Source organism: Mauremys mutica, chromosome 12, assembly GCF_020497125.1.
Source record: "Mauremys mutica isolate MM-2020 ecotype Southern chromosome 12, ASM2049712v1, whole genome shotgun sequence".
Classification (NCBI taxonomy): Eukaryota; Metazoa; Chordata; order Testudines; family Geoemydidae; genus Mauremys; species Mauremys mutica.
This window is the reverse complement of record NC_059083.1, coordinates 37,478,744-37,489,786: the sequence shown is the minus strand read 5'-3', so window position 1 is coordinate 37,489,786 and position 11,043 is coordinate 37,478,744. Positions and strand designations below refer to the sequence as shown.

Here is an 11,043-nt window from a genome sequence, read left to right as displayed (position 1 = left end):
GATGTGGCAAGGCCTCTGTCATAAACAGATAGTTATGGGTTAATGTCTCTTTTACCTGTAAAGGGTTAAGAAGCTCAGTAAACCTGGCTGGCACCTGACCAGAGGACCAATAAGGAGACAAGATACTTTCAAATCTCGGTGGAGGGAAGTCTTTTGTTTGTGTTCTTTGTTTTGGGGGTTGTTTGCTTTTGGGACTAAGAGGGACCAGACATCAATCCAGGCTCTCCAAATCTTTCTGAATCAGTCTCTCATGTTTCAAACTTGTAAGTAATAGCCAGGCAAGGCGTGTTAGTCTTATTTTTGTTTTCTCAACTTGTAAATGTTCCTTTTTGCAGTGGTGTTGTCGCCATGTTGGTCCCAGGATATTAGAGAGACAAGGTGAATGAGGTAAGATCTTTTATTCCTCAACTTCTGATGGTAAGAGAGAGACAAGCTTTTGAGCTTACACAGAGCTCTTCTTCAGGTCTAGGAAATGCAAATAGAGTGTTACAGCTAAATACAAATTGGAACAGATTGTTTAGTGTAAATAGTTAACACATATTTCAAGGGACCATTCAAGGTGAATTGGCCTGTTGACGACAATAACAATAACAAAGTATCTTCAATGGATTGTGTTTGAAAAGAAACACAGATAAAATCCATATTCATAAGAGAAATATAGACATTTTATTCTTGATGAATAACCTCCACCCTATGAGTTTCCTCAGGGAAGCTTTGATTTCCTTGTTCCTCATGCTGTAGATGATCGGATTCATCACTGGTGGCAGCACGGAATAAAGAACAGCAACCATGAGATCCAGCCCTGATGTTGAGCTGGAGGTGGGTTTCAGGTAGGCAAAGATGCCAGTGGAAACAAACAAGGAGACCACAATGAGGTGAGGGAGGCAGGTGGATAGGGCTTTATGCCGACCCTGCTCAGTGGGGATTCTCAGCACTGTTTGGAAGATCCGAGTGTATGACAGAATTATAAGAACAAAACAGCTTAAGAATAAGCATGCACTCAGGATGAGTACCTCAACTTCACCAAGGTACGTGTCAGAGCAGGCGAGCTTGAGTACCTGGGGAATTTCACAGAAGAACTGATTCACCTCATTGCCGCCACAGTAGGAGATTGCAAATGTGTTCCTGGTGTGCAATGAAGAATAGACAATTACACTGACCAAGGCACTGGCTGCCATTTGGACACAAGCTCTCCTGTTCATTATAGTCCCATAGTGCAGTGGTTTGCAGATGGCAACATATCGATCGTATGCCATGACGGTGAGTAAGACGAAGTCAGATATAGCAAAGAAGACAAAGAAAAAGACTTGAGCCACACATCCAGAATAGGAAATGGACCTGGTGTTCATGAGGGAATTAGCCATGGATTTGGGGACAGTGACAGAGATGATGCCGAGGTCTAGGATGGACAAATTCATCAGGAAGAAGTACATGGGGCTGTGAAGGTGGTGGTCTAGGGCTACAACCATGATGATGAGAAGATTCCCCATCATGGCTGACAGGTAAATCACTAGAAACACCACAAAGTGCAAAATCTGCAGCTCCCGAATGTCAGAGAATCCCAGGAGAAGGAACTCTGTTATGTTGGTTTGGTTGGACATTTTCGTTCTTAGTTCATCGTGTCCTGCCTGTGGAGGGAAAGAGAAGAGCAATGGTCAGGATTATAGTGAGAGACAGAGTGACCCTGATTCCTCTCTCCATAATCTCTCATGATGTGAATGTCAAAGGTGAACAGCATTCGTCACTTCTATTGGCTGGAGTAACTAGTGTTCCTCACCGCTCACAAACAGAGCACTACTCTGGTCTGTTATCACAGGAGTGTAAATTGCCATTGCTCCATTAAAGACAATGTAGCTTGTTCAGTTTACACCATCTGAGGATCTGGCCCAATATGTGGCTTGATCAAATGCAGCATGGAGGATGGAACAAAGTACAACCCAAATCCAACAATGTTAGCCAATGTTTTGCCCCTTTTGCTACAGAGACCGGGCTCATAACTTGGCCATGAATCTAAAATGCTCACACAGCCTGATTCCCACTTTCCTGGGAAATGCAGCGAAGACTTATCTGGAGCCCCACATGGCAGCTCATCTGTGATTATTTCATCCCGACACCACACAGACAGCCAGCTGCCTGTTTACACATTGATTTATAGCACCAAATCGTAGCTGCATTTCCATCTCTGGGTGATGATGGGCTAGTAGCATTGTTCAGTTACTGATAGGTTGTATTGTTTCCCTCTGCAACGTTATGTCTGTACTGTGCGGTCAGTGGCAGTCAGGAGACTTGGGTTCTACTCTTGGCTCTGCCACTGACCTTCACTGTGACCTTGGGCAGTCACTTCTGCCTCTCTTTCCCCTCCCTCCATTTGTCTGTCTTGTCTACTTTGAATGTAAACTCTTTTGGGGATGGACTGTTTCTTCCTAGGTGTATGTTCTGTGCATGTGTGGACAGTATTTTTGTTTATCTGGCAGCAGTGTGGGACAGAGACAGTGATGGTAGAAGAGGAGAGCTGGGTTCTAGTTCCATCAACCTCCTATATGTCCTTGGGTAGGATCAAGATAGACAAGCTTTGTCTGGGGGCTTCAACATTCTGGGCTTCAGTTTAGAGAGGTTAGTATGTATAAAACGTATTCTGTGGGATACCAACTTCGCTACTTCTTAGTTTCACCATCCTGCAGCTACCCCTTTGAAAGACATAAACACAGTTGCAATAGAGAGAATGAGTTGGAAACTGTGGTGTCATTGGACAATATTCTTGTTCCCCACCCTGGCTTAAAGCTAAGTTTCCAGTTAGGAGTACTTAGACAGTTTCTGCTTTATTTCAAAGGAAAATTGAGTTTTCAGTTGCATACATTTTCATGGAAAGTCTCTGCTAGCTCTAAAAATGAAAACAGTTTTTTGTGATGACTAAAATTTTTCACTTTCCAATAGTTTTACGATGAAATTGTTTGGATCTCACAACCTCAATGAAAAGTAAATTTTTGCTGATGATTTTTTTTAAATCTGATCATCTCTAGATGTGTGCATAATTTGATAGTTAAAGTCTTAAAGATTTCTAATGGCAATTCATATTTCTGATATTAAATTTTCCCCTGTACATTAATACTCTCACATATTTAATTGAAATAGAAAACTAACTTTCATAGACTTTAGAATCATAGGACTGGAAGGGACCTCGAGAGGTCATCTAGTCCAGTCCCCTGCACTCCTGGCAGGACTAAGTATTATCTAGACTATCCCTCACAGTGTTTGTCTAACCTGTTCTTAAAAATCTCCAATGATGGAGATTCCACAACCTCCCTAGGCAATTTATTCCAGTGCTTAACCAGTCTGACAGTTAGGAAGTTTTTCCTAATGTCCAATCTAAACATTCCTTGTTGCAGTTTAAACCCCTTGCTCCTTGTCCTATCCTCAGAGGTTAAGAACAGATTTTCTCCCCACACCTTGTAACAACCTTTTATATACTTGAAAACTGTTATCATGTCCCCTCTCAGTCTTCTCTTCTCCAGATTAACAAACCCAATGTTTTCAAACTTCCCTCCTAGGTCATGTTTTCTACAACTTGAATCATTTTTGTTGCTTTTCTCTGGACTTTCTCCAATTTGTCCACATCTTTCCTGAAATGTGGTTCCCAGAACTGGACACAACACTCCAGTTGAGGCCTAATCAGCGCAGAGTAGAGCAGAAGAATTACTTCACGTTTCTTGCTTACAACACTCCTACTAACACATCCCAGAAAGAGGTTTGCTTTTTTTGCAACAGTATTGCACTGTTGACTAATATTTAGCTTGTGATCCACTATGACCCCCAGATCCCTTTCCACAGTAAACTTTCCTAGGCTGTCATTTCGCATTTTGTATGTGTGCAACTGATTGTTCCTTCCTAAGTGGAGTACTTTGCATTTATCCTCATTCTATTTCATCCTATTTACATCTGACCATTTCTCCAATTTGTCCAGATCATTTTGAATGATAATCCTATCCTCCAAAGCACTTGCAACCCCTGCCAGTTTGATATCATCTGCAAACTTTATAAGTGTACTCTCTATGCCATTATCTAAATCATTGATAAAGATATTGAACAGAACTGGACCCAGAACCGATCCCTGTTATGTCCCTCCAGCATGAGTGTGAAACACTGACAACAACTACTCTCTGGGAACAGTTGTCCACCCAGTTATGCATCCACCTTATAGTAGCTCCATCTAGGTTGTATTTACCTAGTTTGTTTATGAGAAGGTCATGCCAGACAGTATCAAAAGCCTTACTAAAGTCAAGATTTACCACATCTATCACTTCTTTCCTATCCACAAGGCTTTTTACCCTGTCAAAGGAAGCTATCAGGTTGGTTTGACATGATTTGTTCTTGACAAATCCATGCTGACTGTTACTTATCACCTCATTATCTTCTAGATGTTTGCAAAGTCATTGCTTAATTATTTGCTCCATTATCTTTCCGGGTACAGAAGTTAAGCTGACTCGTCTGTAATTTCCTCGGTTGTCCTTATTTCCCTTTTTATAGATTGGCACTATATTTGCCCTTCTTCTGGATTCTTCTGGAATCTCTCCCATCTTCCATGACTTTTCAAAGATAATCGCTAATGGCTCAGATATCTCCTCAGTCAGCTCCTTGAGTATTCTAGAATGCATTTCGTCAGGCCCTGGTCACTTGAAGACATCTAACATGTTTAAGTAATTCTTTCCCTATCTTAGCCTCTGATCCTACCTCATTTTCACTGGCATTCACTATGTTAGACTTTCAATTGCCACCCACCTTCTTGGTGAAAACTAAAACAAAGAAGTCTTTAAGCACCTTTGCCATTTCCACATTTTATGTTATTGTTTTCCCCACATCATTGAGTAAAGGACCTACCCTGTCTTCCTCTTGCTTCTAATGTATTTGTAGAATGTTTTATTGTTACCCTTTATGTTCCCAGCTAGTTTGACCTCATTTTGTGCCTTGACCTTTCTAATTTTGAGCCCTACACCCTTGTGATATTTCTTCATATTCATCCTTTGTAATTTGACCTAGTTTCCACTTTTTGTAGGACTCTTTTTTGAGTTTTAGATCACTGAAGATGTCCTAGTTAAGCCAGGGTGGTCTCTTGACATACTTCCTATCTTTTTTATGCAGTGGGATAGTTTGCTTTTGTGCCCTTGGTAATGTCTCTTTGAAAAACTACCAACATCTTCAATTGTTTTTCCCCTTAGTCTTGCTTCCCAAGGGATTTTGCCTACCAACTCCCTGAGTTTGCTAAAAAGTCTGCCTTCCTGAAATCCATTGTCTTTATTGTGCTGTTTTCCCTCCTACCATTGCTTCGAATCATAAACTCTATCATTTCGTGATCACTTTCACCCAAGCCACCTTCCACTTTCAAATTCTCAACCAGTTCCTCCCTATTTGTCAAATAAAATCTGGAACAGCCCCTCCCCTAGTAGCTTTCTCCACCTTCTGAAATAAACAAATGTTTCCAATGCATTCCAAGAACTTGTTGGATAATCTGTGCTCTGCTGTGTTATTTTCCCAACAGATGTCTGGGAAGTCCCGCATCATCATCAAGTGCTGTGCTTTGGATGATTTTGTTAGTTGTTTAAAAAAAGCTTCATCCACCTCTTCTACCTGAACATACCATAAGAAAATAAGAACAGCCGTACCAGGTCAGACCAAAGGTCCATCTAGCCCAGTATCCTGTCTACCGACAGTGGCCAATGCCAGGTACCCCAGAGGGAGTGGATCTAACAGGTATTGATCAAGTGATCTCTCTCCTGCCATCCATCTCCATCCTCTGACAAAAAGAGGCTAGGGACACCATTCCTTACCCATCCTGGCTAATAGCCATTTATGGACTTAACCACCATGAATTTATCCAGTTCTCTTTAAACGCTGTTATAGTCCTAGCCTTCACAACCTCCTGAGGTAAAGAGTTCCACAAGTTGACTGTGCGCTGCATGAAGAACTTCCTTTTATTTGTTTTAAACCTGTTGCCTATTAATTTCATTTGGTGACCCCTAGTTCTTGTATTATCAGAATAAGTAAATAACTTTTCCTTATCCACTTTCTCCACATCACTCATGCTTTTATATACCTCTATCATAGCCCCCCTTAGTCTCCTCTATTCCAAGCTGAAGAGTCCTAGCCTCTTTAATCTTTCCGCATATGGGACCCGTTCTAAACCCCTAATCATTTTAGTTGCCCTTTTCTGAACCTTTTCTAGTGCCAGTATATCTTTTTTGAGATGAGGAGACCACATCTGTACGCAGTATTCAAGATGTGGGGTTACCATCAATTTATATAAGGACAATAATATATTCTCAGTCTTATTCTCTATCCCCTTCTTAATGATTACTAACATCCTTTTTGCTTTTTTCACCGCCTCTGCACACTGCGTGGACGTCTTCAGGTGACTCCAAGATCTTTTTCCTCACTTGTTGTAGCTAAATTAGCCCCCATCATATTGTATGTATAGTTGGGGTTATTTTTTCCAATGTACATTACTTTACATTTATCCACATTAAATTGTATTTGCCATTTTGTTGCCCAATCAGTTAGTTTTATGAGATCTTTTTTAAGTTTGTCACAAACTTCTTTGGTCTTAAATATTTTGAGCAGTTTAGTATCATCTGCAAACTTTGCCACCTCACTGTTTACCCCTTTCTCCACCTGGTTAGGTGATCTGCAGTATACCCCTACCATGATATCACACTTGTTTTTTTTTACCACTTTTATGCTTACCCAGAGACTTTCAACAAGTCTGTCTCTTAATTCAATCTCAACCTATGTCCAAATGTATACATTTTTAATATATAAGGCAACACCTCCTCCATTTTTTCCCTGCCTGTCCATCCCGACTAAACTGTACCCTTCTATACCAATATTCCAGTCATGTGTATTATCCCACCAAGTCTCCATGATGCCAACTATGTCACAGTTGTGTTTAGTTACTAGCATTTTGAGGTCTTCCTGATTATTCCCCATACTTCTCACATTAGTATACAGAAATCTAAGATACTGCTTTGATTCCCCTCCCTCCCCCGCAGTTCTGTCTTGTCTCCCTTATTTCTGCTATAGCAGCCCATGCTCCCCCCAGATTCCGACCCTTCTCCCAGGTCTCCATGTTTTTGACTTACCTGTGGGCTTTGGTCACCTGCCCCCGTTGAAGCTAGTTTAAAGCCCTCCTCACTAGGTTAGCCAGTCTGTATCCAAATATGCTCTTGCTCTTCTTCTTTATCCCAATTTGCAGTGCATTTGATCTTGCAGTGTTAAGAATCATTGGTCATTATCTATCTATCTATCTATCTATCTATCTATCTATCTATCTATCTATCTATCTATGTGCCCACTGCCAGGATTGTTTGGTTCTCTCTCTCTCTCTCTCTCTCTCTCTCTCTCTCTCCCATGCCCCCATCACTGCATTATCCAACAGCTGTTGTTGTGCCCCTTCACTGGATGTTCTGAATTGCAGTGTGTCTCTGCAGTTCCTAGCACACACGGGTGCTCCCTGCTTCCCTCCTAGGGCAGGCTTGGGTGAGAGGCGATGGACTAATTGGGATCAGGGACTGAAAGCCCCTCCCAGTTCTAGAGCTGATCCCACCTTGTGCAGGCTTCAGACACAGTCACAGCCCAGGATGTCCCTGCTCCGCGACTAAATAGTTGAATCCGGTCTCCAGGGCTGTGAGCCCAGCTCTGATCTCACCTCTGAAGCAAATCACCCTGACAATCTGCACTAGCTGGTGCTAACCCCCCAGAGGGGGAACAGCACCTGCCCTGGATCTCACACGATGGCAGCATCCCTGGAAGGATCCTTGGCTAAAAACAAGACAGGGCTGAGTCACAAAGGTGGTCCCCACAGGATGGCAAAATAAAATATAAATTAGTAGCACAGACATGTGACCTACAATAGCTGAGAGTCTCGTGGCACCAGAGTCTCAGCTGGCCTGGAATGGCCTGTTCCTTCATTCAGTTAACATAATTACCTCTGAGTGAGCAGAGATGGTCTTCTCCTGCATTGCACCAGCCACTCTTGGGATGCAGCCACCAGAGGAACCCACAGCTCAGGCTGTCCTTGCTGCATGAAGTTGGTCACTAAGAGGTACCCAGAAGCAAATGCTAAAAACTAAGGACCAGGTCCTGAGCTGGTGTAAATTGATGGTGTAAAGTTCCATGGACTTCAGAGTAACAACGGCTCTTTACACCAGTGGGGATCTGGCTCACTGGCTGCCATGGAGCTACATCCATTTACACCATCTGGGGATCTGTCCCATGAGGCAGTTTCCAATCCATATTCTTTGCCTGTGAAACTGAACCAAAGAAGAGTCAAAAGTTTGTAATCAATCTGCTCTTTCCTAGTGCCTTGTCCACTGAGATTAGTTACAAATGTAATTTGTAAGGGTGACAGAGTGATTCATTCCCCCTGGGGACAGAACTTTGGAGGAATTCCGTGTTGTGGAGATTTTCTGTATCTGATCTTCAACTTCTACTGGGATGAATGACCCAGCTTTTCTTTCTTTCTTTCTTTCTTTCTTTCTTTCTTTCTTTCTCAGTAGTAACATTTATCCTTTCTGCAGACAACACTAAAATAAAAGGCTCCTTTGGCTGCATATGCACTGTTTAAAAATGCCCAGCTGTGTTTGGCTGCACAAAATCAGTGGCCAAGTGATTTGCCTCAGCCTCCCACCCCACCATAATCATCTCCCCCTTAGTCTCACAGATATTGTGGAGCACACAGCAAGCAGCAATAAAAATGGGAATGTTGGTTTCGCTGAGGTCTAACTAAGTCAGTAAACTGCTCCAGCGAGTTTTTAAACGTCCAAATGCACATTCTACCACCATTATGCACTTGCTCAGCCTATAGTTGAACTGTTCCTTACTACTGTCCATGTTGCCTGTGTATGGTTTCATGAGCCATGGCATTAAGGGGTAGGCTGGGTCCCCAAGGATAACTATAGGCATTTCAACATCCCCAACGGTAAGTTTCTGGTCTGGGAAGTAACTTTCTTCCTGCAGCTGTTCAAACAGACAGGAGTTGCTAAAGATGCGAGCGTCATGAACCCTTCCCAGCCATCCCATGTTGATGTCAGTGAAATGTCCCTTGTGATCCACCAGTGCTTGCAGCACCATTGAAAAGTACCCCTTGCGGTTTATGTACTCACTGCCTTGGTGCTCCGGTGCCAAGATAGGGATATGCGGTCCATCTGTCGCCCCACCACAGTTAAGGAAACCCACAGCCTCCTCTCCCCACAGATCTAGGAGATCCACCCCCTTCCATGTAGTCCAGGCAGGTGCCTGTTTGCTGCAGGAAACCAGCATACTCAGCTATGTGAGCTCTACACACCAAGCAAACAGGAAGAACAATTTAAAACTTCCTGTGGCTTTGAAAGAGGAGGGATGCATGCCTCTTGTAGCTGGATGCAGGGCAGCTGAGTTCAAAAACGGTGAACAGAGCAGTAATGGTGGGCATTGTGGAGTACCTCCTGGAGGCCCGTTACAGCGATGTGAGGAACGCAGTGTCTACACTGACGTTGTGTCGTGCTATCTATGTTGTAAAAAGCTCTACGTCTCTTGCCAAGGTGGTTTTATTATGTCAGCGTAGCAGGAGAGTTAAATCGCCGGGCGGAGCATTGCAGTGTGTACACTGCCACTGTTTTGTCAACAGAAGCTTCCTTTTGTCGAAATACTGTGTAGTGTAGACAAGGCCACAGTGTCACAGCTAAATATGAGGTAGAAAACATAGTTTAGCATAAGTAGTTCACACATATTCCAAGAGACTACTCACGATGAAGTGTCCCGTTAACACTCCTCCAGTCATAGAACAAAACAGAGCACACAGAAGCCAAAGTGGCAGCTGTGGAATCTTCCCCCTCTACCCTGCCCTGGAAGGACCCTTTCTGTACATAAAAGGAGATTCTCTTTTCCATATCCCTTCATGCTTCCTTAGTAATGGACCACAAGAATGATTGTGGCAAATTATTGCCAGTAACGTTGATATTAGTGTGATGGGGAGACATCTTCTGGGAATTGGACAAAGATCCCCAGTGCATTTCATACAGGCTACCATAAAGAAATCAGAAAAAACTAACTATTATTTAAACAGAGTGGAACAGCTTCAAATGGAGTCTCACATCAGAATACCCCTAACACTGTTGACATGGACGGGGCACTGGATCCTTTCTCTATGCAAGCCCTTGCCAATGATGATCTCTCTCTTTACTCCATTCATCAGTGTGGTGTCTAAAGTCACTGACACACCAGGTCCCAGAATACTAATTATTGACAGAAGCCAGCAAGAGTGGCAGAATGGTGTCAGAGGGCACAACATTAATGTAGATAACATTGCCCTGACAGTTTACATAAGAGCTGAATTTGTGCTGTTCCTCGCGAGACCCACAGCTCCAAGTCTGGAGACTTCTTGCAAGTTCTCAGATGTGAAATGCCGTAAAATCAAGTGACAGCAATATTTGTATTATTTGTTCATTTGGACTGGTAAGAAAGCCCAAACGCTAGACCTCTGCTCTGTATTGTAAGAATATATGCAAAATACACAGACTTGGTCCACCAAATCCTGGGTAACATTCTCCTTCCTTCAGCATTAAACTCTCCCAATAACCAACTGTAATTTTTCGCCATTAACCAATGGCAAAATTTCCCCCATAAGTCAACTAGAACTTTCGCCTCCTTCAACCACCCATAGACTCCTCTGCTCTCCACTAACCAGACAAATCTGTCCTTCCCCACCCGTAGACTCGTCTACTCTCTACTAATTATGAGATTATCCTCCATTCACCCACCAAAACATTCTCCAGCAGAACCAGATATAGACCTTTTTACCCTTCACCACATAGAGACTTCTGCACTTGACAACAATCACAGACCTTCCCTCCTCCTTATTCCCTATTCACAATCCGTACAATTTGCTTTAACCAAACTAGACTACTTCCCTTTTCATTGACTAGGAGATCATAACCCATTCATTGACTTTAACATTCTCCCTCCTCAACCAATGAAACTTCCATATAATTTTCTCATCAACCCAGCCAAGCCCTC

General features: G+C 42.8%; 1 protein-coding gene across 1 annotated transcript; it reads right to left on the bottom strand.

The window, feature by feature from the left end:
* Positions 1 to 644: 644 nt before the first annotated feature.
* LOC123346744 (olfactory receptor 14A16-like) lies at positions 645 to 1,601 on the bottom strand. Its single transcript, XM_044984208.1, has one exon. The coding sequence runs from the start codon at positions 1,599 to 1,601 to the stop codon at positions 645 to 647; it is 957 nt and encodes a 318-aa protein (XP_044840143.1).
* Positions 1,602 to 11,043: the final 9,442 nt, after the last annotated feature.

Excerpts from the sequence above, each read along its gene's own strand:
- LOC123346744 (XM_044984208.1), bottom strand. The coding sequence starts at position 1,601 with ATGTCCAACCAAACCAACATAACAGAGTTCCTTCTCCTGGGATTCTCT.